This window comes from Monodelphis domestica, chromosome 1 (assembly GCF_027887165.1).
Source record: "Monodelphis domestica isolate mMonDom1 chromosome 1, mMonDom1.pri, whole genome shotgun sequence".
Classification (NCBI taxonomy): Eukaryota; Metazoa; Chordata; class Mammalia; order Didelphimorphia; family Didelphidae; genus Monodelphis; species Monodelphis domestica.
Genome location: NC_077227.1, coordinates 421,989,327 through 422,016,050, shown reverse-complemented (window position 1 = coordinate 422,016,050; position 26,724 = coordinate 421,989,327). Strand labels below are relative to the sequence as shown.

At 38.9% G+C, this 26,724-nt stretch overlaps 1 protein-coding gene across 24 annotated transcripts in view; it reads right to left on the bottom strand.

Annotated features, from left to right (window-relative positions):
• DAB2IP (DAB2 interacting protein) overlaps positions 1-26,724 on the bottom strand; it is a 332,379-nt gene that overhangs the window by 182,242 nt on the left and 123,413 nt on the right. For all 24 annotated transcript variants that reach the window (XM_056812051.1, XM_056812048.1, XM_007474585.3 and 21 more), the window contains one exon: positions 11,227-11,330. In XM_056812051.1, the coding sequence (XP_056668029.1) occupies positions 11,227-11,295 (69 nt within the window). In that variant the 5' untranslated portion in view covers positions 11,296-11,330. The remainder of the gene's footprint in view (positions 1-11,226; positions 11,331-26,724) is intronic.

Sequence of the window (26,724 nt, the reverse complement as noted above, 5' to 3'; positions counted from 1 at the left end):
CCAATTTGTTGGGCAATTGGCATGCATTGCTTAAATCAATATGCAGAGAAGTTTGAAACTTTATTTCCTCAGCCATCTCATCTTTTACCTACCACACCATTGATAAGACTTCCCTGAAAAAGAAACTAAAGGTAAAAGAAAAATGACAGGAAAGTATGGCAAAGGAAAAGCACCATTAGTTGAATCCTCATTCATTGATTAAATTCTGTTCATAAATTTGGAGTTGGAAGGAATCACAGGACGTAGGATGATGTCTAAGCTGGAAGGGACTTTGAAATAGTATATTGAATCTCTACGGTCCATTCTAGTTCCAGTGGTCCAAATGATCTGGGAACTGACCCAAAAAGAGAAAAAAACTTACCCAAAGTCACACAGATAAACAAAAATAGTAGAGCCAGTATTTAAAACCAGGTCTTTTGACTCCAACTAAATGCACTATTCATTGTACTATACAACCTCTCAAGGCAAAACTCACAGAATTACAGAATATTAATGAAATATACAGTTATAATGATTAACTCACTTTAAACCCAGAAGGGATAACATGACCCCTAACACCCATTTAGTTCCCTCTTTTTTTGGCTTTGGGGAGTTTGTTTTAGATGGAAAAATTATGAGTTCAGTTATAATTGCCCTGAACCCCTAGTTAGAAAAATTTCTAAACCTTAGGCAAAGGTCAGGTTCTCTGCTGAACCTTATATTCATTTCTATCATTTTGTAATTGAGATAAAATTCAATTTACTTGGGGAACAAAACAGCCTTGGAACTTCCCTCAGGCTGAGTTCTCTTAGATGCCATAGAGCAGTGGTTCTCAACCTTCCTAATGCCGTGACCCCGCAATACAGTTCCTCATGTTGCAGTGACCCCAAACCAAAAAATTATTTTGGTGGCTACTTCAAAACTGTAATTTTGCTACAGTTATGATTTGGAATGTAAATATCTGATATGCATTATGTATTCTCATTGCTACAAATTGAGAGGTTGAGAACCGCTGCCATAGAGCCAATAACTCTTCTCTTAAACGCACTTTACTGCCCTACCTCAGTCTTTCTTTAGCTCCATTTTGGCTTTAACCTTAAGAATCCATGTGTTCAAAATCTCTTCTCTCCTTTCCCCTCAATTTTGAGATAGCTTCTCCCTTGAAGACAAATTGCTTAGAGTATGACCCCGTTTCTTATACAATGGTTTCATTTGATTTAAGGAAGTAGTAGATGGGTCCTGTTCATATTACTTTTATTAGATTCAATCCAAAAATGTTTTTCCTAGTTAAGGCGCAAGAGCCCAATGGGAGGTTTCAACCGCACCCTTATATTAGCAATGTTTCCTTTATAAACTTCAGTTTCCTCACCTGGGAGGATTAGATTATAAGATCTTTAAGCATCCGTGATTCAAATTTGTCACCATCCTCCTGAATTCTAAAAGGAGATAATGTCTTAACTCAAAGGAATAGATGAGCTAATGTAAAAGATGGACAAGTAGGGGAGGAATAATAACTAGACAAGCTACCTGCCCCAAGGTGTTCTATGCACAGTGGTTACTATGCTCCAACCCTATTACATCAAGCTGACCTAGATGATTGCTGCATCCAGATGCCTGCTTAGCACCAATCACTTGGAAAACATTGGCCAATAGATGGCAGTACTCTAATAAAATGAGAACAGAATAATTAGAGCTTTGCCTGGGGTCTGAAACCATCTTAACTAATTTCTTCCCCGCCTCAGAAGGACATTGCTGGATGTACCAGTGTATCGAGTCCAATAGAACCTTCTAATTAATTTTAACATCTTTTTTCCCTTCAAATTTTCCCTTCAGTTTTTATTTCTTCCAGACATGAGTCCAGAAATGCTGGTTTCCCTACTAGGGAGGAAGGAGAAGAAAATTAAGGAATACTGGAAAGAACCTCAGGGGATTCTAATTTCACCTCACTTCTTTCTCTAGTTCTTTATCTTTATCTCTTCTATCAAACAAGGAATTTGGATCAGTTAGTTGGTCTCTAGAAGCCCTTCCAATTCTAATATTCTATGCTCTGAAGTTCCTTTCTGCTCAAATAATCTATGTTCTAAGGTCCTCTCTTGCTATAGCATTCTAAGATCCTTTTCTAGTTCAACTAATCCATGAACATTAGTTTTAACATTTTCTGTTCAAAAGTCCTTTTTAGTTCTGACATATTTGACTTTATGACACTCATACACACTGGATGACATAATGAAGGAGAAAAAACAGACTTTCTAGCCCAGGCTCAACAAATGGTCTGGGAACTGATCAGTCTACTAAATTTTTCCAGGTGCTCAGGCGAAAATAGGAAGAAACCCAGAATCTTTCTCTCTTTGTCAATTGTTTCCCATCCTAGGTAATAAATAGACCAAGTCTGGGTCATAAAGATAGGTCAAGTCTATGGAAATTAAATTTAATTGCCCAGCAAAAATAAACAACTGATAAATACTTCTTGATGGACTGATTGCAATAATTTCTACTATGTATCTACTGTATATAAAGTATTAAGCTAGATGCTTAGGGATACAAGGACAAAAACAAAACAATTTATGCTTTAAAAAGAACTTACATTCTACTGGGAGGATTCTGTATGTAAACAAGGAAATAAAAATGGAGTATATGAAAAATCATTTTGAGAGAGTACTAAAAACTCCAGGAATTAGGAAAGGTTTCACGAAGAAGTGCTACCTCCCCTGTGTTCTGAAGTACCAAGGAACACTATAATGCAGAGGAAGGAATATATTCTAGAAATGGGGGAATAGGAGGAAGAAAAGGTTTGCAAAAGCATGGAGGTGAAAGAAAGAGAGTCATGTATGGGGAATAGATAACAGCAGAACATTTTGATTGGGATGGAAGATAAAGAAGAATATTATGAAATAAGACCAGAAAAATATGTGGGAACCAATTTGCGGGGGGGCTTTAAATTTCAAGTTGAAAAAATTGTATAATTTTTATTCTACAGGCAATTGAGAAATATTGAAAATTTCTGAGTATGAGGAAATTTACAATCCAGGTAAAATCATGAGACTGGCTCAGTCTCAGGTTCTTTATGTGGCAAATGGGCATAATTATCCTTCCCTTGACCCTTTCACAGGATGTGCTTTTTTAAAAAAATCAGTGAGTTAATGGATACCAAAATGCTTTCAAAAGCATTAAACTCTAACTCCAAGTAAGGGATTGCTACTAATTCCTATTATTCCAATTATGAGATTAAGCAACATAAAGAGAAGTTACTGCCATGAAGCAAGAGTTCCTAAAACAAGATTCATCAATACTATGGATACTTTACCCTTCTGACACTGTCTGATCCTCTACAGAGCAAAAAATAGCCATGAGACCTAATTTCAGACAGCCCTTCAAACATGATTCTTTAGCTTTAAACTTTCTGTGAAGGAATCAGGTTGGATCAATGAGCTGTCTAATTTCAAAGCTTTGCAATCACTTCTGCCTCCTACACCTCCCCTCTGCAACTCCTTCCCCAACACCTGCTCCCCAAACCCACTAGGTTCAACTTGTCTGAAAACTAGCTGAGTAAAGGTAAAAATGGTGAAAAGGAGGAGGGTAGGGAAGGTAGCAATAGCCTATCTCTTTATGTCATAGTCTGCTCCTCCAAAACAATTTAGAATCACAGAATATTACATCTGGGAGAAGCACCACAATATAAAATATTAGTGCATAAAATATAGAATGTTCAGAATGAGAAGAAACCTTAGAAAAGAATGTCAGAATAAGTGGTCTTTAAATATACAAGGTGGCTCCCTACTGCTTGCTAAATAACTTCTCTGCCTAGGATTCAAGGAGTCACCCTACCTTTCATATAGTACTTTAAATTATTCTCATAAACATCAAACTGAACAAACATCTATTCCTCCCTTGACACTGATGATACTGCATTCTTCCACTTTTATATCATTACTTCTATTCTCTATTCCTTCCCTTCTACTCTTTATTTGTTGAATTCCTATGTATTTTTAAAAGCCCAACTCAAATACTATTTCCACCACCAACCCAGTTTCCCATTCCCCTCAAAACCAGGTAATAATCTCCTGAACTCTTCTTACCTGACATTTTATTCTGCAATTAAATTTTTTTTTATCATATACTGTGTATTCTAATTATCTGTATGGATGCCTTACCTCTCCTACTAAGTTGTAAGCTTTCAGAGGGCAGGTAATATGCCTTACCTCAACTTTGTGACTTTTTCCTATCCATCGAGGCCTAAGCCAAGTACATTTAATAATGTTTTGTTGAAAGAAGTAAAGATAGGATAGCTATGGAAACAACATTAGACTATAATATCAGAACTGCAAGGAATCACACAACATAGAATGGTAGAGAGAGGAAAAAATTAAAATTAAAATATATATACTGCTGTATATAAATATACAGAATATATAAGAAACTTAGGGGGGAAAAACTTAGAAAAACTTGGGGAAAAAAAGAAAGTTAGAAAAGTAAAATAAACTTCCCAAGATCACAGAGTCATTGTCAGAGTTGACATCAGAACTCAGGTCTCCTGATTGTCAGAGCAGTGATTTAACCAGTTCCTCCCTAATTCTGAACCAATAAAGGGAATTAAGAATGGTATGCTAACAATCCTTGGAGCTGCTGGTATCTGGAGCATTAACTCCATTTGGCTGATGAATAGGCTAAAGTTCTAAGAGGGTGATTGACTTGGGTCAGCCGGTGAGTATCAGAGCCGAGATGTAAACCCAAATTCTCAGATATCAATTCCAATGTTATGTCCACTATAATGCCTTCCCTACAGGATCCAGAAGAGGAAAGAGAGATTAAAAACTTGATATCCACTTCACTGGATACTAATATTTGTGCAAAATGAATGAGATAGTGCTGTAGTATCAACAAAAAGACATTACCAACTCCCTATATGGGAGATATATGCATTCAGTTTCACAATATCATCATCACTTTTATTATTTAAAATTGATATCATGCCAGACATTTGGGAGACTAAGCCATCAGGGTTGCACCCAATAATAAATATACAGTTTGCATGTGAAAAAAAAAAAAGAATGGTATGCTAAACAACCAGGTTGTCTCTAGAATACTAGAGATACTCATCTAATGATCACCAGATCCCCATGACTGAAGTAGTAAGCCATGAAATAGAAAATTATAACCATGTCACTAGCTAAAGGGCTAGATCAAAATCATCATTTTATTCAATTCAATAAGTAATTATTAAGCATGTATTATGTGGAAAGCATTATGCAAAGGAATGGAAGTGGAAGAAAATAAGAGACAAGCAAAAAGAAGTCAACTAGTTTGATTGAAATGTAGAACATATAAAGTAGAGTGATATGAAATCAGTCTAGAAAAGATAGTTGGAGCTTGCTTCTGAAGGGCTTAATGTCACTTCCAGAGCCACTGGTATCATCACTTTCACATTACAGGGATAGTCAAGAAAATCAGGAACACTTCACAATGGAAATTCTTGGCAGTAGCCATGATGACCCCAACAAGACAAATACGTGGTGAAGACAAAGGTTCTCCTGTGCAAAATCAGAGGGCAAAATTGTATGTTTAGGTATGGACAAGTCTTCCTCTCAATTTCATCCTAGCCTCATGACCACGGACCTTCAGGTACAAGAGTCTCCCATTCTAAAGAAAATAAAGTAAATCATAACATCTTATACTTGCAAAGTTCTTCAGAAACACTAATTGATTTGATGATCATCCTGTTACCAGCAAAGCTTAGGATGCAGTAGAGAGTGCTGAACTTAATCTGAAAGACCCAGACTCAAATCCTGCCATGACTATATATGTGAGATGTCAACATAATCACTTAAACTGAGCCTCAATTTGAAAGTCGGGATGATAATAGCATTTACCTCATAGGATTATACCAAAGAACAAGAGAGATAAAGCACATGAAGTGCTTTGCAAACCTTAGAGTGCTACACAGGGTACCCCAAAAGTCTTAGTGCCATTTTAGGCTTCAATTAGGACAGTTTTCAACTTAGTGTAGTATTCAGCTAGTAAAGCTTAATATAGTTATTTAAGCTATCAAAGCTTAAAGTGGCACTAAGATTTTGGGGACAATTGGTATAAATGTGAGCCTCTATCATCATCACCACTCAAGTAGTAAGATCAGCAGTCTCCTCACATTCCTTCTTGCCTGAGTAAAGGAGGTGAAGAAGCTGGATATATTTTTCCTGCTTGACATTGGCTGGGAAGGAGATATCAATGAAAGTCCTATATATATAAACAAAAGCAAACTTCTCTGGTACTGAGTAGACAGAGGAAGAAGAAACTACCTCATAGTACAGATCCAAAGAAAAAATGAACCCCATTCTAATCATAATGATAATATCTGACTTTTTGTATGATTTACAAAGCTCTCTCCCACTCACCTCACTTAAGATTGATGAAGTCCAGTGCAACATGGGTAATGAAAATATTAGCTAGTAAAATGGTAGCACTGGGGAACTAAGCCAGGTGTCCTGACTCCTAATTTAGTAGGTTTTTTCTACAATGCTTGATAGTCCAATATTCATAACCACCTCCTTAGGCTCTGAAAGGATCTGATAATTTCATTACTTCTATGTATCCATCCATGACCTGGCTTAAAGTATGACCCTTCCAGAAAATCAATGGAATAGACTTGGGGTAAATGAACTCAGTAAGATAGTGTATGATAAACTCAAAGATCCCAGCTTTTGAGACAAAAACCTACTATTTGACAAAAAACTGCTGGGAAAATTGGAAAACAGTATGGGAGAGATTAGGTTTAGATCATTATCTCACACCCTACCCAAAGATGAATTTAGAATGGGTAAATGACTTAAATATAAAGAAGGAAACTATAAGTAAATTAGATGAACACAGAATAGTATACTTGTCAGATCTATGAGAAAGGAAAAAAATTTAAGACCAAGCAAGAGATAGAGAATATTACAAAATATAAAATAGATAATTTTGATTACATTCAATTAAAAAGGTTTTGTACAAACAAAACCAATGCAACCAAAATTGGAAGGGAAGCAACAAATTGGGAAAAAAAATATTTATAACAAAAAACTCCAACGAAGATCTAATTTATACTCAAATTTATAAGGAGCTAAATCAATTGTACAAAAAAAAAAAAAACAAGCCATTCCCCAACTGATGAATGGGCAAAGGACGTGAATAGGCAATTTTCACATAAAGAAATCAAAACTATCAATAAGCACATGAAAAAGCGTTCTAAATCTCTCCTCATTAGAGAAATGCAAATCAAAACAACTCTGAAGTACCACCTCACACCTAGATGATTGGCTAATATGACAGCAAAGGAAAATAATAAATGTTGGAGGGTATGTGGCAAAATTGAGACACTAATGCATTGCTGGTGAAATTGTGAATTGATCCAACCATTCTGAAAGGCAATTTGGAACTATGCCCAAAGGACTTTAAAAGCCTCTGCTTTTTGATTCAGCCATACCACTGCTAGGTTTATACCCCAAAGAGATAATAAGGAAAAAGATTTGTACAAAAATATTTATAGCTGTGCTCTTTGTGATAGCAAAAAATTGGAAAATATGGGGCTGCCCTTCAATTGGGGAATGGCTGAGCAAATTGTGGTATCTGTTGGTGATAGAACACTATTGTGCTAAAAGATATAATGAACTGGAGGAATTTCATATGAACTGGAACGACCTCCAGGATTGATGCAGAGTGAAAGGAACAGAACCAGGAGACTGATATACACTGGCACAATCGAATGTAATGGGACCTTTCCACTAGCAGCAATGCAATGATCCAGGATAATTCTGAGGGACTTATAAGAAAGAATGCAATCTATATCCAGAGAAAGAACTGTGGGAGTAGAAACACAGAAGAAAAACATTTCCTTGATCACATGGTTTGATGAGGATATGACTGGAGATGCAGACTCTAAATGATCATTTTATTGCAAATAATAATATGGAAATAGGTCTTGATCAATGATACATGAACACAGTGGAATTGCTCTTTGGCTACAGGAGGGGGTGGGAGGAGGGAAGGGAAAGAACATGAATCATGGAACCATGGAAAAATAATTTAAATTAAATAAATAAACTTAATTTTTAAAAAAATTTTGAAGTGTAACTCTTCCAAAGGGGCATTTGAATTTTAGCAGGTAACAAAGCTGGGAGTCAAAATGAATCAACTTGCATGTCATAGAGGCAGCAGCAATGAGAACAGAAAAACTTTTCTGAGGTGGGTAGCCTTTGCCTATGGCTCTGGAAATCCCAGTAACTTATAATGCTGGCCACCAGAGAAAGCCTGCATTCAGAACTGGAAGCAGAGCTCTCTGGAGTTGGAGTCAGAAAAGTCTCAGTTTGAATCTTGCCACAGACCCTTAACAGCTTATGGGACCATGGATGAATCACTTAACCATTTCTAGCTAGTTTCAGGTCTCTCTTCTGTAAAATGAGGATAATATTAGCACCTACGACAGGCTTGTTATAAAGATCAAATGGATGATATGTGCAAAGCACTTTGTCAGCTGTAAAATACTATATAAATCCTAGCTATTCCTAATAATTGTACATATGCCTAACTACCTTGCAGAAGTGGGAGGTTTACTACTATAGTGATGCATAGACTTTCAAACTTAATGTGTGTGTGTGTGTGTGTGTGTGTGTACACATAGAGAAAAGGAGAGAAATCAGTTTTTGCTGATAGCTTTTTTTCCCCTCTTCCTATTTTGTTGTTATTTTTTTTTCATCTAAGAAAATTCTCTGTTCTATGAGGTGGTTCTCTGGGAAGACTAAGAGGAAAACAAGAGAAATATATTTTAAATAAAAACAAAAGATATTAATAAAATGTTATTTTAAAAAATAGTGACAGAGGTCTCTCTGCCTCATTTCAAGACCCTCAATTATAAATCTAAGTATTTGGAAAAGGTCTTAGAGAGCAGCAAATGTAACACCCATATTTCACAGATAGGGAAACAAAGTCTCAAGGAAAACCAATTACACTTTTTCCTCCTTAGGAAAGTCATAGTACTTTGCTCCTCTGCAACTAAATCTGAATGGAACAAAGTCAGCCCATTACAGACTCTAGATCATGTTACTTCTGTACTCCAGCAAAGAAGCACCCCTCCTCAATTCCTCTGAAGTTCTTCGCTCCTCAATTTCCCTGCTCAACACTGGTGAGGAATGGAAGGGAATGGAAGATCACAGGGCAGAGAAGCATCAACCAAGGGTGGATTGGTACAAATTAGGCCTGTGGGATAGCCTTTAGAGAATTTTAGCAAGAGGTAGCTTGACTGGGAATTCTGTATTGAGTGGTAGACTACTGGGAGGTTTAAAGACATTGTCTTCCCACTGGTCACAAACAAACGAACATTTTCCCTGCTTATCAGTGAGTCATTTGGGGACAGAATTTCTAGGCTGGTTTCCATCTGATTGCCCAGCCTGTTGAACTGGTATTACCAGTTAGTTAGATGAGGCTAAGAAATCTCACCAACTCAGGCTATGCCGAACTGTGGGACAGAATTATATAGGAAAGCATTATGGGATAGGGGAAGGGGTGCAAGACTCAGACTCAAGAGACCTATGTTTGAATCCCAATTCTGTTACTTTACTATCTATATGATCCTAGGCAAACCCAAAGACCTGCTTGGGTCTCAGTTTCTTGCTCTATAAGGTTGCCATGATTTGGGGGTCTTGCAAGTATCTTTTAAAAACACTTTTCAGCCTTGTGTGGTAAGAAGGGGAGAAATGATTGTGCCTATCTTATAGATGAAGGAACCAAGACTGGAAGGTCCTCAATCACACAGCTATTATGAAACTCAAACCCAGGTCTTGACTCCAAATCCATTGCTCTTTTTGAAAGACAATGAAGGACAGCTATGTGGCTCAATGGATAGTCAGCCCAGCCTAGAGATGAGACATCCTCAGTTCAAATCTAGCCTCAGACATTTCCTAGCTGTTTGAGCATGGGCAAATCACTTGATCCCAATTGTTTAGCCCCTACCGCTCTTCTGCTTTAGAGCCAATATGTAGTACTGATTCTAAAATAGAAAGTAAGAGTTCAAAAAAAAAAGACAATATTAGACAATGAGGGGGTAAGAGGAAGAATACAATACTAGTAGCTGGAATGCTAAGGGTCTAGGCTGTGATCCTAGACTGTTGACTGTTGCTGGGTCTCTTTGAAGAAAGATACAAAACTACTTAGTATCTTAGTTTTTTCATTGATAAAATGACTTGTCCTGGGTTGCTACAAGGATGAAGTGAAATGATAAATGTGAAAGCCAGAAGTACATACAAATGCAAGGTGGGCAAATCATCTTGTCTCTGGGCTAGAAATACCAATAAAGGAATGATCTCAAATTTGTATCTAAGGGTTTCTCCTTTCCTTACCTCCTCCTTGAGGGAAAAATACATGTAGTCACCTTTAAGTATAGTTCCATTATCCAGACTTAAAAACTTTTGTCCCTGGTGATTTATAGCTCTTCTTTTGTCCTTGAAAGCCACCTTGGGACATGGCAAAAGAGCCCTATGCTTTTTCGGAATGGAGGTAAATCCCTGGGAAGTTAAGGTGTAAACCAAGGTACCTGCTCCCTCAAAGCTCCCTTGGTCCTTTCATTCTCTGTTCCAACACAAAAGTCAAACAGAAAGACCAAGGAAGAGGCCATTGTAACCATAGAATATAACTGCTAAAAGGGATCTTGGAAAATAGACTACTAGACTGACTATGAAACCCCAGAGCACAAAATGCTAAAATAGAACATGCCAGAGCTATAAAGAAGGGATCTTGAGAGAGGGTCTAATTCAACCCCTTCATTTAGCAGATGAGGGCTCCCCTCTGTTCTTTCTTTTTCTTTTCATGGTGAGCCCATTTCTTTAATTGTAAATACAAGATCCAGAGTGGAGGATATTGCATGTTGATTTTTCTAAATGAGTTTCATGGGTTCAACTAGACTAAAATATATAAATACTTGAAAATCCAACTTGTTCACTTTTCTCTCCTTGCTATCTCTGTGGTCCAAGTTAGGATGGATTTCCTCAGAGTCTATTGGGATTGGATATCAGGCTCCAGGGCTAAGTTTCCCGGGAATAGGCTCAGTTCTCCCCAGCTCTGGAAACAGGCTCATTTGCTGGCTAGAATTTTTTTTTCTTTCCTTACTTCAGCCCTGGGGAAGTAATTGAATGGAAACCTAGATGGAAGGAGGCCAGAAAAATTCCCTGTTCTGTGCATAAAGAAGTTCTGCAGAGACTGCAGTAACACAAAGATAGTTACCGTGACCCGGAATGGTGTAGTAGCTGAAGGCTCCATGCTGGGGCTCCTATCAGAAAGGTTGCTGGGCATGGTGCGCCGCTGTCCCGACCTTTCTTGGGGAGACTCTGTAAGCAGAGAGTTACAAATTAAATGTAAACATGATGTACAGAAGATAATTTGGTATAATGGAAAAGAACATTGTATGGATGAAGGGATAGAGGACCTGTATTGAAATCCTACCTCTGCCTCTTGCAAACCTTGTAAGCTCAATCTCAATACACCTACATTTCCTCATTGATAAAATGGAGGTGATAATGTACTGGAGTGAGTAGCTTTTCTCTGTGAACCTGTTTCCCCATTGCCCCTCAGTAACTGTGATTGTGGGCACATCAGTTAGCATTTATCAAGCTCGCAAAACAGGGAAAAAATAGTACCTACCTCACAGGGTTGTATGAGGATCAAATGAGAAAACACAGAAGTCTTTTGCAAATCTTAACTATATCATTGTTAGCTATTATCACTGCATCTGGCCCAATGGGATGGCAGAAACAGAACAGAGTCAGGGAAAAATACATTGAAATCTGTCAGGAGTTTGAGGATATGGTCCAGGAGTTAACACTGAACCTGAGCAAGTTGCTTCCTTTCAACAAGCTTTAGTTTCATTTTTTGTCAAATGATGATAATAACATTAACACCACTTACCTCACAGGGCTGTCGTGAGAAACAGATGAGTTAACATACCCAGGAGCACTTGAAAAGTGCCATCATAATCAAAACAACAACTCCCATTTCTAGAATCCTGTAAGGCTCACCAAGCACTTTCCCCACAATGGCCTGTGTGACCTAAATGGCATAAATTGGATTCCACTTGCTTAGACCATTCGATTTAAGACTTGAAGGACAGTGTCTTAAAGAATATTTATTATACCCCTATTGTTTTACTGAAGTAGAAACTGAGGATCATGAAAGTGAACCACCTTGTTCAAGGTCACACAGGCAATAAATACAAGAGTCAATGCCAATGTTTTAACTCTAAATCTAGTGTTTCTTCCACTATTGCATCCTCTACATTTATTATATTTAACAAAGGAGGAACCTGAGTGCCAGAAAGTTTCAGTGATTTGCTCAAGGTCACAAAAGTAGTAAGTATGAGAATCAGGATTTGAACTGAGTCCTCCAACTCTTTTCCTCCAGACCACTCACTGTGCTCTGCCTTGCTACTAAGTACTTTTTAAACTATTTATTTATTGATTTAATATTTGGCCATGTTTACATAATTCATATTTTTCCCTCCCAGATTCAACAAGCAATTCCCCTGGGTTGTACAAGTGTTATCACTTGATACCTATTTCCATATTATTTATTTTTGCTATAGAGCAGTCTTTTAAAGCCAAAACCCCAAATTATATACTCATATATACAAGTGATAAGTGATGTTTTTCTTTTGTGTTTCTACTCCCATAGTTCTTTCTCTGGATGTGGATAGCATTCTTTCTCATAAGTCCTTCAGAAGTGTCCTGGATTGCTACTAGTAGTAAAGTCCATTACAGTGGATAGTTCCACAATGTTTCACTTTCTATGTGCAATGTTCTCTTGGTTCTGCTCATTTCACTCTGTATCAGCTCACTGAGGTTCTTCTAGTTCATATAGAAATCTTCCAGATCATCATTCCTTACATCACAGTAGTGTTCTATCACCATCAGATACTGTTTAGCCATTCCCCAATCAAGGAACATTCTCTCGTTTTCCAATTTTTTTGCCACCACAAAGAACACAGTTATGAATATTTTTATACAAGTCTTTTTCCTTATTATCTCTTTGGGGTGCAAACCCATCAATGCTATGGCTGGATCAAAGGGCAGGTAGTCTTTTAGTGCCCTTTGGGCATAATTTCAATAAATACTTTTTTCTTATACCAGATTTGTGATTTCATCAAAATAAGGAGCCCTAGATGAGGAACTTCCTCGGCCGATGCAGATTGGAAACTTCACTGTAACTTCCAGTCTTAATGAGAAGTTGAAGGACTTATCTGGGTGACATAGCCAGAATGTGGCAGAGGCAGACCTTGAACTCTGTCCCTCCATCCACTTCAAATTGCCTCTACTGCCATCAAAATATTAGTGTTCTTGGGATAGGTAGGTGGCACAATGGAAAGAGTGTCAGGCCTGGAGTTAGGATTCAAATTTGGCCTCAGATACATCCTAGCTGTGTGATCCTAGGTAAGTCACTTAACCACAGTTGCCTAGCTCTTACTGCTCATATCATTTCTAAGATAGAAGGTAAGGGATTAAAAAAAGAAAAGAAATATAAGTGATCTTCATAGAAATAAAGACTTTAAGCTTGACTGGAGGAAAAAGGCAAAGATCAGTTCCGGAAACATATAGAAACACACAGAAGGATTGCCTATCCAATCAACACATTATTCTTCTCTGAGAGAAGCTTTTTCAAGAGCCTGAGATAGGTTTATTTTGGGAGCTTTCCACACTTCCCAGTCTAATCTCCTGGAACCTGCCTGATGTGGGACTGTAATGACTACAGAAACAGCTGAGCCTGAGGTTCCAGTTCATCACAGTAGCCCACATTTTTATCTTGTTTTGCAGTTTACAAGGCATCTTCCTCTCAACTACCCTATGAGAGACAGGAACTATAAGCATCATTATACCCATTTTAATGGGTAAGGAAACTGAGTCCTAGAGTAATTCCTGAATTTCCCAAAGACACGCACTGAATCAGGCTGATTCAGAGTCTAGTTTTTTAAGACCAAAACTCTTTCCACTATTCCACAGTCCTTTTTAAATCTTATCAATGATTCCTCAAGTTGAAGACCAAAAAGATGAATAATTACATCCAGTTCCATTTCTATGATATTTTAAGGATTATGAAGCACTTTCTAGGCTTCAACCTTATGATATAGGTTGTATTGGTATTACCCTCATTTTACAGGCAAGGAAATTGAAGTTCAGAGACACAAAACAGTATTTCTAAAATCACACACCAAATTAGTAGTACAGTATCAAAGCCACTTCAAACCCAGAGCTTTCCTGGTTCTAGGTCTTATATTCTTTCCCTGATGCCTGTGGTTGCAACAGATGTTTTTAAGGAAGCAAAAGCCATTGTCAGCAAAGATTTCTTTCCAAGGGATAAACAGACTGAATGGATTGACTGAGTTGTGCCAGTAGGGAACTCCCCACAGCTCAGTAGTGTGGGCTGTTAGGGAACAGATGGTCCTGGATTATAGGGCTAACAAGCCCTGGGTCACCTGGGTGGTCAAAATACCAAATGCCCCTGTCTCTAAGAGACTCACCCACAATTCTGCTGTGCCCTGGAACTGAAGTCAATCCCAATTGGGGATAGTTGTTACTTAGATCCAAAGAAGCCACAAATTTAAAAAGCACTAGATTTGGAATCAGAAAACCTAGGTTCAAATTTTTTCTCAAATACTTATTAACTGTGTGACCGTGAGCAAGTTACTTAACCTCTATAGATTTCTTTTTCTCATTTATAAAAATGTCATAGGTTAAAATGAGATGGTGTGTGTAGCTTTCTGTGATCATGTGATGGCTTGTCTGTATCTCAGTCTCCTCATCCTCATCATTATAACTGAGGTGGGGGGAGGGGGGTGTACCTATTCAGCTCAAATGAATATAATAAAATATTTAATCTGTTTCAGCAAGGAACTGTTAGGTGGCATGACAGAGAGTCAGGATTTCTATGTACTTCAATTTTCCTGTCCCATAACCTCAGAGTGAACAACATGATCTTCCTAGTCCAACTACCCTCCAACTACAATGACATCTCTTAAGGCCCTGCCTAGAAGGTACATCCATTATTACAGATATGAAGTATGTGTTTGTCTACATGGCAAACCCTAAGATCTTTCCCCTTGGCCATTTAGTGCCTCTTGCAATTCAAGTTCAGCCCGGACATTAACTTGTTCTGCATCATCCATCTTTCTCCCTTAGCATCCAACTTAAATCCATTTAATAAAATATCTATTAAGTATATATTACATGGGCTTCCTCTAATATACTCTTCTAGTGCTTCAGTGTGGTTTGGAAGTGACTTTGGGTTATCTAAGACTATGCTAGCTCAGTACAATCTTTGGCAGGTCCTTCTGAGCTATAAGGGCTTAATTTATATAGCCCTAGCAATGGGCAGGGTGTGCTAGTCAAATGAGAACCAGCCTACGTGATCTTCAGCCTCCCTCAACAGTGATGATGAATCTTTTGGGTCACAATAACTCAGGAGGACCACAAAGGCATAGAGTGGCTGAAATATGCACTGTTGGGGTGGGGGGAAAGACCCACCAAAAAGTCAGTCACCAAAACAATTCTTTATCACCCCTTGCAAACGACTCTGTAATTGATCTCCCTTTGTCATCTGTCTTCTCCACAAGACTGCTAAAAGAATATTCCTGATGTACAGATCTGACCACGTCACCATCTCCCCCTATGCCATTCACCACTTCATTGCTCAAAAAACTCCAGTGACTCCATGTTGTCCCAAAATTGAATACAAACTCTTCTGTTTGGTATTTAAAGAGTTTCACAGTCTTCTTCCACCCTTCCTTTTCAGGTTTATTACAAGCTTCTGCCTAAAACCAGCTGTCTTTTATAGAGTAGTGAAACATTCAGCTGATCAGTCAACCAGTCAACAAGCATTTATTAAGTGATTACTACAGTCCAGGCATTGTGCTAAGCACTCAAGGTATAAAACAAAAGCAAAAAAATCACTCTTGTCCTCAAGAAGTGCATATTCTAATGGGGGAAACAACATGAGAACAGGTACATGCAAGAGGTATGCAGAGTAGATGGAAAGTAGTCTCAGAGAGGGAGATATTAGTAGCTGAGGGAATAGAAAAGCTTCCTACAGAGGTGGGATTGGAGCTGAGGAGCTGAAAAAGTCAGAGAATCTAAGATGGAGATAAGGAGGGACAATATTACAGGCACAGGCAACAGCTGCCTGAGCTGAGATGAGAGATGGGAAGGTTGGGCTGGAGGAACAGCAAAGAGAGCAACATAGCTAGCTCACTGTGTGTGTGTGTGTGTGCAAGGCAATAAAAGGTAAGAATACTGGAAAGATAGGAAGAGGTCAAGTGATAAAGATGTTTAAATGCCAAAGAGAGAAGTTTCTATTTGATCCTCCCTCCCAGGCAGCCTCTGCTTAGTAAAAAAAAAAAAAAAAATCCCCAGAACCTGATTAGTCACTTAGAAGAGGCACAAACCTTCCAGATCTCTGAATGATGACATGGATGACCTAGAAACAACTGAAGTCTTGGTCTTGACAAGAGGATTAACAGAATCTTCCCAGGTGGAACTGAGTTGTGCCAGTCACATCATCTCTATGATTCAATATGTCCAGCTTAACCCAGATAGGGCAAAGGGATAACAGTTTGAAATCAATACCTGCTAGCTCTCCCTCAGCAAAACACTCCCTTGGCTCACCTTATAGGCTGGAAAACTTGAACCCTTATAGGGATCTGAGTTTATTTTGGTGTTTGCCCTCCTTCTAACAGTGCCTACTGCAATAAAAAGAATCTCAGAATAGAGATGAGAGATCATTTAGTCTAAACCATACTTAAGTCAATAAGCATTTAGTAAACAATTATTATGAGGCAGTTATTGGGCCAAACACTGAAGATACAAGGAAAGACAAAAAAATAAAGATAATTCTTGCCTTCAAGGAGCTTACAGACTAATGGAGGAAGAACAATGTAAATTCAGAGATACATACAAAATATATGCTTCATGGGCAGGTAGGTGGCAGAGTGGATGGATTACTAGGTCAGAAGTCAGGAGAATTCTTCTTCCTGCGTTCAAAATCTGGCCTCAGACATTTACTGGCTGAGTGACCCTATTTGCCTCAGTTTCCCCATATGTAAAATGAGTTGGAGAAGGACATAGAAAACTCCTCTAGTATCTTTACCAAGAAAATTCCAAATGGAGTCGCAAGGAATTGGACATGATTGAAACAAATGAACAGCAACAAATATGCCAACTAGAAGGAAAGTGCCTTAGAGGAGAAGGCTCAAGTGACTGGGGAAATGCCAAAAAGCCTCCTGAAGAAGGAAGTGCTTGAGCTGAGCCTTGGAGGAAATCTTGATATCAAGAGGTAGAGGTAGGGAGAGAATGCATTCCAGGCCAAAGGGACCACTAGTACAAGGAGCCAGGAGGTACAAATATCATGTGTGAGGAACAACAAGTAGACCATTGTGGCTAGATCATTGTGTATGTTCTGAGATCTATAGGCTAAGAAGACCAGAATGTAGGAAGGACTATAAAGACCTTTAAAGACCCATTCCCAGGGGCAGCTGGGTAGCTCAGTGGATTGAGAGCCAGGCCTAGAGATGGGAGGTCCTAGGTTCAAATCTGGCCTCAGACACTTCCCAGCTGTGTGACCCTGGACAAGTCACTTGACCCCCATTGCCTATCCCTTACCACTCTTCTGTCTTGGAACCAATACACAGTATTGATTCCAAGATGGAAGGTAAGGGCTTAAAAATAAATAAATGAATGATCGAACAAATAAATAAACAAGTAAAGACCCATTTCCCCCCCCCAAAAAAAGGATTTTATATGTTATAATAGAAGTAATCAGATGCTACAGGAGTTTACTAAATTGAGGGGTATGGGGTGAAAGTTATATTCTATATTTTAGAAAAATCACTATGGCACTTGTGTGGAGGATATGTTGGGATGGAAAGAGATTTAAGGCAGCAAGACCCATGAGAAGGTTATTGTAATAGTCTAAATAAGACGTGATAAGGCACAAACTAGGATTGTAGTTGTGTGAATAGAAGGAAAGGGATATAATATGAGAGATGTTCTGATGGCCCAAATGATACAATTTGGCAATGGATTGGAATATGGCATGAGTTTGAGTGAGGAGTTGAAGATATCACCAAGGCTGCATGCTTAGTAGACTTGAATAGTAGTCTCAACAGTATGAGGGAAGTTAAGAAGATAAGAGGGTTTGAAGGGAAGAATTATGAATTCCGTTTGGGATATGAGTTCAAGATGCTTACAGTTCATCCAATTTGAAATGTCCAATAGGCAGTTAGTGATGTAGGACTGGGGCTCAAGAGAGGGGTTATGATTGGATAATGATTGGGAAATGAATTATCTGTATAGAAATGATAACTGAACCCATGAGAATTGGTAATGATACCATAGTATAGGCTGATGTTCTAAAAATAGCATTTATAGTTTTAATTATAATAAAATTTTATTTTTTTAAATGTAAAAACCATTCTTAGCTCTCAGGCTATACAAAAATAGTCAGGAGTTTTCCATCTCCTGATATTAGAGAGGAAAGAGAAGAGGGCTAAGGACAAAGCCTAGGAGAACACCAATAGTTTAGTGAATAAGATATAAAGTGTGTGTCAAATAGTGTGTCAAAGATAAAGATCCAGTATGGGGAACCACTGGGTATGCAACATACCTGATGAGTGGTCATCTAGTCACTTCCTATAGACTGAGGAGTCCATTATTTCCCAAGACAGCCCAGTCTGCTTTCAGATAGTTCTGTTCATTAGGAATTCATTCCTTACAATCTATAAATCAATCAACAAGCATAATTAAGGGCTTGCCTCTCTGCAATGCAAAACTTCCAACAACTGTTCTTGGTTCTGCACTTTGGGACCAAAGGGAACAGATCTAATCCCTTTTCCAAGACAGCCCTTCAAATATTTGAATTCTCCCAAACCTCGTTCTGCACAATTCTCTAGATCTTAAATAGACACCTGACAGGCCAGAGGCCTTCTCTCCAGCTTGTTTAATATTTCAGGGTTACCAATGTACCTCTCAGATTGACCCCTGATTGTTTCTCTTTCTCATTCTATGATCAATGTACCGCCTTTTACAACCATTCATGTTCCCAAATAATGTCTTTTATTCCATTTTCCAGGTATATCATCATTGCATACATTCACATACATATGCATATATAGTGTATAGTATAGATTATATATGTACATATAAACAAACACATATCTGTTAATATATACAAAGATAGCCTTCAGTAGCCTTCAAACAGAAGAAAATTCTTTTGCCTCGCAAAAACTGTTACCTATTGTCTAAGCTAGTCATCTAATTTGGACTGCTTAGGGCAGTGTGAATGATTCAATGCAGCCTAACCTTACTCTTGAATAAATAATGGCCCAACAACATTGTCTTTATAGAAGCTACAAAGTCACTTCTCAATAAGAACTTTACTAGGATGGAGAAATTCAAGAGAGAGCTGCTTTCACCAGCTTCTCCCTCAATAAGACATTTTACAAATATCCAGACCAATGAAGAGTGATTAAATAAAAAGTCCTTCATTGTTGTGTGTATGTACATAGTTACTTCCTAAAATCTTAAATTTAAAGCTGGGAGGAGCCTCAGATGTCATCTAGTCCAGTTCCCCCATTTTACTGATGACACTGAAGTCAAGGAAGTTTATATAACTTCCCCAAGGTCATATGGGCATATAATTGTCCAAGTTGGGATTCCAATTCATATCCACAGATGCTCAAACCAGCACTCTCCCTACTGAGTTGAAATGCTACTTCATCTTGAACCAGCTCACAACTTATGAAAGTAGTCCTATGCACAGGAGAATGAATTTTTATGATCTCTCTAGACAATAATGAATTTACACCTCAGACCTATTTATCTCCTACTTGCCCATGATGATAAGCACTGCCACAATAATTGGGCTCTTCAACAACAGATACACATAGTTCTTCTCTCCCAACTTGAAGCAACAAAACATGGTAGGACCAACCAGAATTCATGCTCTATGTCATATGATAATGGGAGAATGACTCTGATGGAAGATAACAATGTAGCATCACATCACATTTATGCAGACATTTAAGTTTTAAGTTCTCACCTCTATTACTGCATCTATCAAGCAAAACTGATATAATGGAAATTCCATTGGTCTTCAAGGTAACCCCCCCCCATCCAAATGCTGACTTTGCAAATTTTTCATGCGTGACCTTGGGCAAGTCCTTTTAACTTCCCCAGACCTTAACTTCCTCATCTATCAAATCAAAAGACTGAACTGGATGATCTCTAAGGTACCTTCAAGTTCTAAATCCTATGATGCTATATTATTAGGTCTTCCCAATATCCTTATATCTGGAATGACTCCCTTCCTCCTACCTACCCCAACAACTCCCATGTCTATCTATCTCCTTCCTCTCCTTTGAAGCTCAGGTTAAATATTGCCTTCTCAAAAAAAAAACAAAAACAAAAACAAAAACAAAAAAACTTCCTGATGCTGCTCCAGATAAAAGTGACCACTCCTTCATCTAAACTTATACCCTTTTCTACGTTTTTCCCAGTATAATTTGTCCTATTCATTTATAAGTTCTCTGTCTCTCTCTGTCTGTCTGTCTCTCTCTCTACCCCCCCCCCCCGCCCCAGACTACAATGAGCACCACATGGCAGGAAACATCTTTTTTATCTTCCCTAGTTTCTAACAGAATGCTGGGTGCTGGGTCTTCTCTAGCACACTGGAGTACTAGTTACAAAACTGAAGAACCTCAGGAGCCTAGAATTATGGAAGTTTAGAGCCAGAGGCGTCTCATCCAGTGAATTAGTGAAAGAAGTATAAGGAATAGTGGAAGAAGCATTGGATTTGGTACCTGGAGTATCCCTGAAATACCTATTTAAATTCCATCTCTGCTTGCTATCTACCCATAGTCTTGGGACCAATTCTCAGTTAGCACTATTTTATCTATACACAGATTCCTTAACCATTTGCACTCCTTCCATGATAATTGCTGGGGATCTACCACTCACGATCATAGGGATAACCTCTCCATGTGTCACTAACTTCCTTCTTCACCACCTACCTTTTTCTGGCTGCCCACAGGGACCTTTTCTTTTATTGTATTATAGATTTTTTAGCTAGCTTAGACATCATACACTATAACCCTCTCATTTTACAGCTATAATTAAGCTAAGGTTCAAAGTGGGGGAGACTTGTCCAAGATCATAGAACAAGCTGAATTGTCATTTGAACTAGTGGGAAAGTTGAGGCCCAAGAGGATTAGAATCAGTTTCTCAGTTCTTCACCTAGTTAGTGGCAGGGACAGAGTTAGAACCCAGCACAAGGCAGTTACTTCATGGTTGTTGAAGAACAAATGAGTAGATGAATGAGCTCATCAAGGCCCTTAAGAGACAGAATAAGGATGGCTAACTCCATTTGATGGATGAGAAAAATTAAACAGTGCATGGCCATGAGCATTTGTCTTGGGTGCATCTTACAACATGTTGCAGCTGATGGTTGCTGATGGGCCAGGGTCCAACATGAGCCCAGGGAACTAGCTAATGTTCCATGTAAAGTAAAATACCAGCAGCATTTGTTTGAGGTTGATTTGCTTTTTGGGCTGTGTCTTCTTCAACTGACCTGGGACATTAACCTCTTTGCCAAAGGACTCTCTGCTCCTTGGAACTATGCAAAACTTCAGTCAGCACATCTGGCTAATGCTGGACACAAACCTACTGAGAAATGTTAGCCTTAATAGGAGTTTGGGCATGCCTGGTATGGCTGGATAGATAGTCTTCCTTGATTACCCCAGCATACCCTGATACCTCTTGTCTCCCCCTTCTCTTATAGAACTTATAGTCTATCTATATAATTTAATAAGTAATTGTTCTCTGATTCATAGAATGCCAAGATGAAAGAGACCTTAGAAACCATCCAGTCCAACCCTCTCATTTTACAGATAAGAAAAAGAAGACCAAAGAGAAATGACTTACTCAAGGTTATATAACCAATTATTGGCAAGAACTAGCTGGAAGTTGAAAGAAAGAAAAAATACATTTCAACCTTTATCTGCCCAGAGACAGCCCCACCAAAAATAAATAAATAAAATGAAATAAACTCAGTTTCATGTAAATGCTGCTAGCTCTGTTGCTATGGATACCTCCTAATCATGAAGAATGACTGTTACCAGTTCCCATGGAAACCTGGGGGCCTCAGGAACATCCTGTAATTCCAGTCCAGACAGCACATTTCAGTTCAAGGGCACTGCCCACAACTGAGGGCCTGAGAACAAGGAAAAAGGGTGCCCTTCTCTTCTTCCATGCAGAAGTACACCCTTAGGGTGCTAGCGGGAGAGGAGAGTACAAGGACCACATGAGACAGAGGCTGGAGCCCAAGATGTCCAGGGGGTGAAGAATGTAGACAATGATCAGATGATTACCACCATGTGATGACCAGGAATCTGGGCAAAGTAAAGAAGGCAGGGAGCCACTGACTTATAATGTGCATTTATTTATAAATGCAGAGAACTTCTTGGTGTCACCAATCATAAACTGGGACTTAAGAATGATAACCCAGAAGTCAGAAAGACTGGGTTCAACTCCCAAGTTGCTAACTTGCTCCATGGCCATGGCAAAAGCACTCCCTTCTATGGACTGCAGTTTCTTCCTCAAATGAAGGGGTTAAGTTAGATGGTTGCTTCCAATTATTAGATGTGCCTCAGTGATCTAACTTCACTCTGTGCAATGGAATGCAACATTTTTATCAGTGATTTCGATGAAGTCCTAGTAGGCATGCTTGTTAAACCTAAAAATGACTCCAAGAGATTGCTTATATCCCTGGACAGCATTCAAGATTCAAAAAGATCTTAAAAGGCTACAGCTCTTAACTAGGCAGCTTGGTGGTGAGTCAGGAAGATCTGAGTTCAAATCCCTCCTCAGACATTTACTAGCTATATGACCCCAAGAAAGTCATTTAATGGCCTTCAGTCTCAGTTTCCCCATCTGTAAAATGGCGATGATAATAGCACTTATTTCACTGGATTGTTGGGAAGATCAAGTGATATAATGTTTGCAAAGCATTTAGCACAATACCTAGCATATAATAGGAGCTATATCAATGTTTCCCTCCCTCTTTCCTTAGCCAAATAGAATTAAACAAAATATAATGGAGATATCAATAACAACAGTAATAAGAATTATCATCAGTGGAGCACTTTAAGTTTGCAAAACATTGCACAAATATTATCTCATTTGATCCTACAAAGCAAATACCATTATTATCCCTAATTTAAAGATGAAAAAATTGAGGCTAAGTTCAGTGACTTGCCCAGGGTCACAGGGCTTATAAATGAGTGAGGCAGGGTTTGAACTCAGGTTCCCTAACTCTAAATCCAGTAGCTTTTACCTATTGTGTGGGATAAATGGAAAATTTAATAACAGAATGGGATTGTTAGGAGCCTCAAATGAGATAAAATTTGTAAAGCACTTAGCACAGTGCCAGGCATGTAGTACATACTATATAAATGCTAATTCTATTCCATTCCACGAGGGTAGTGAGAGATTTGGAGAATATGCCATATGAGGATCAGCTCAAAGTAATTGGGTACATTCCAATTATGAGATTTTATCATGTTCCAAGATACTCTAGTTCTAAGAGGAACACAGAATGGAACATTTCTCTGGTAATCGTCCCAAGGCCACATCTGCAAAGACCATCCATGAGAGGCTGATTAAGGCAACTTTGTCTCACCTTCTATTCCCTGCTGGTGCCCCCTCTGATAGAACTAACAAGAATTTAGGAAAGCAGTCCTGAGACACAATCAGAGAATAGAACCCATCCAGTTAGGAACTTGATTTCCTTTGGGGGGTATTGCTCCTCCCTTCTCTGCTACCTACATCCTAGTTCTCAGAGTATTGTGTATCAACCCTGGAAGAGAAGGAGGGCAAGGACTCCTAAGAGCTGGTATTATCATTTCTAGACCTATCCTATTAGAATCAAGATTATAGCCTGTGATTAGCCCCCTTATACTTGGTAATGAACAGATAATAACAATAATTAATATTTAGTTTAATAATACCTTACATTTGTATAGTATTTCTAACTTTGCAAAGCACTCTCATAGCTATTATCTCATTTGATCTTGAGACCCAGAGAGGTGTGACTTGCCTATAATCACAAAGTAAGCTGGAGGAAGAGTTAGGACCCAACTCTGGGCTTCCTTACTAAGGACTTTTGGCTTGGGCTACCAGCTCTTGAGTTCTGACTCTATTAGTGGCTATTGGGTAGACTCATAGGCTTTTTAATTTAAAAGGACCAACCACAGAGATCGACCTGCCCAACTTTATTAATTTTACAAATGAGTAAACTGAGACTCAGAGATGTCAAGATGCCCAACTAATTTGCTAGGGGACAGTGGGACAGGCACTCTCCCTCTCTGAGCTAGTTCCCTCCTCTGTTAAATGAAAAAAATTAGAGTAGATGGACTCTTCCAAATTTAACAGTCATCACTCTATGTGCTTCAGGGATCTAATCTCAGCCCTGTGCAATTCAGCCTTTAGCCATTGCATTGCTCATAAGGAAGAACTGGTATTCAAACTCAGATCCTCTGACAATAAATCCAAACCCTACCTCCACTAACATCACACTGATTCTTTTTCTGGAGGACCAGACAACTATCTCGCACACCCATTCCCCAACCACCACCACTCCCTTCTAGTCATGGAAACCCCAATATCTTCCTACTAGATGCCTCCTCTGTGCCTGCGGCTCTAAGGGCTCTCACCCTGAGCTCCTCAATTCAGCCTTTTCAATTCCACAGGCATGTGTCAGCACATCAAATCCAAGGTCTGAGAAGAAGAAAGCCAACCCCAGAGCCAACACTGAGACTGTCAGGAAGAGAAAAGCAAAAGGCAAACAGGGCTTCTTTCGAAAAGCACAAGCCACAAAACTGCTTCTCAGGCAGCCAGTAGCTGTCAGGAGACTTTGAGAAGGTGGAACGAAGAATGTTGTTCCAAATAAAAAATTGTATTGCATGAGAGGCAGCAGAGTGGGATGGAAAAGTTTCTACTTTGAGAATTCAGAGACCTGAATTCAAATCCTGACCCCATCACATAGTAGGCTATGTGACCTTCAACAAATCCTTTGCCCTCCATGGACTTGTTTCCTTTCTGAAAAATGGGGATGATAGTATTTACAATATCTATCTCAGAGGAAAGAAATCAGTTGGTAAACTGTAAAGTACCAAGTAAATAGGGCTATTTATTAATATGGCAATGATTTCACTAAAATTTACAATCTCAGCACCCTCTTTTTTCAAAGAATTTAATTGACATAATTGGTATAATCCATAAGGTTTTCTTCCTTGTACAAACCCATGTGATTTATCTGGACCACAGAACCAAGAGTACATTTTCCAAGCACTAAAAATATATATACATATGTATATATGTATGTATACCTATAATGTATACATATATAATTCTCTTTCTATCTTCCATATTTCTTTTCTCTCACTTTTAACCTTTCCCTCTCACCTTCCCTTTCTCCTTCTTCCCTCTCTTTCTCTTCTCTCCTCTCTTTTCACCCTTCCTCCTGCCCACCCTCCTACTCTCTCTCTCTCTCTCTCTGTCTCTGTCTGTCTCTCTCTGTGTCTCTCTGTCTCTTTCTGTCTCTCTCTGTCTCTCTCTCTCCCTCCCTCCCTATCTCTCTCCCTCCCTCCCTCTCTCTCTCTCTCTCTCTGTCTCTGTCTCTGTCTCTCCCTCTCTGTCTCTCTGTCTCTCTGTCTCTCTCTCTGTCTCTGTCTCTGTGTCTCTGTCTCTGTCTCTCTCTCTGTCTCTGTCTCTGTGTCTCTGTCTCTCTCTCTCTCTGTCTCTCTCTCTCTCTCTCTCTCTCTCTCTCTCTCTCTCTTTCTCTATCTATCTCTCTCTCTCTCTCTCTTCCTCTCTTCTTTCTCTCTCTGGAGCTATTGAAATCTCCCTCACTTCCATATTTATGCAATCAAATGAGAGGAAATAATGCCACCAAGGTCTGCTTCAAAACTCATGGCCATATGGGCTGATTTTGGTCAGATAATTAAATATTGAACAAATGTTGCAGGGCCTCCTCTGGAGTGCAGTGTCTAAAAATAACTGCCCTGCCCTGGCATAGCTCTGGAGTACCATGCTCCCTCAAACTCTTCTTTGAATATTCCCTCCTAGCAGCTACAACTGATTCCATTTCAGTGTTAACATGGTGGGGGTGGGGGGTGAGGGGTGAGAGGGAAGTAGGAAAGGACTTAGAGGAAGGGCTCCAAGGGACCCTCCCTAAAGGAAAACAAAACCCTAATTCCCCATGTGAACACCTAATGTTCTTGACCAGGAAAGGCTCTCCCTTTCCGGATATGTAAAGCAGCCACCCCTAGAAGGACAAAGGGGAAATTACTGGCTTTTGTGAAAGAATGTTTAAAAAAATAAACACTTCATTCTTGAGAAACATTTATATGGTTTATGTCTGTATTTTAAGTTATATATACTAAGACTTAAAGGGGGCAGATTGGTGGCACAGAGTGCAACGTCTGGAGTCCGGAAGACTCATTCTCCTGAGTTCAAATCTGAACACTTACTGTGTGACCCTGTGCAAGTCACTTAACCTAATTCCCCCAGTTTTCTCATCTGTAAAATGAGCTGGAGAATGAAAGGGCAAAGTACTCCAGTATCTTTGCCAAGAAAACCCCAAATAGGCTTAGGAAGATTTGGGCAAACTGAAATGACTAAACAACAA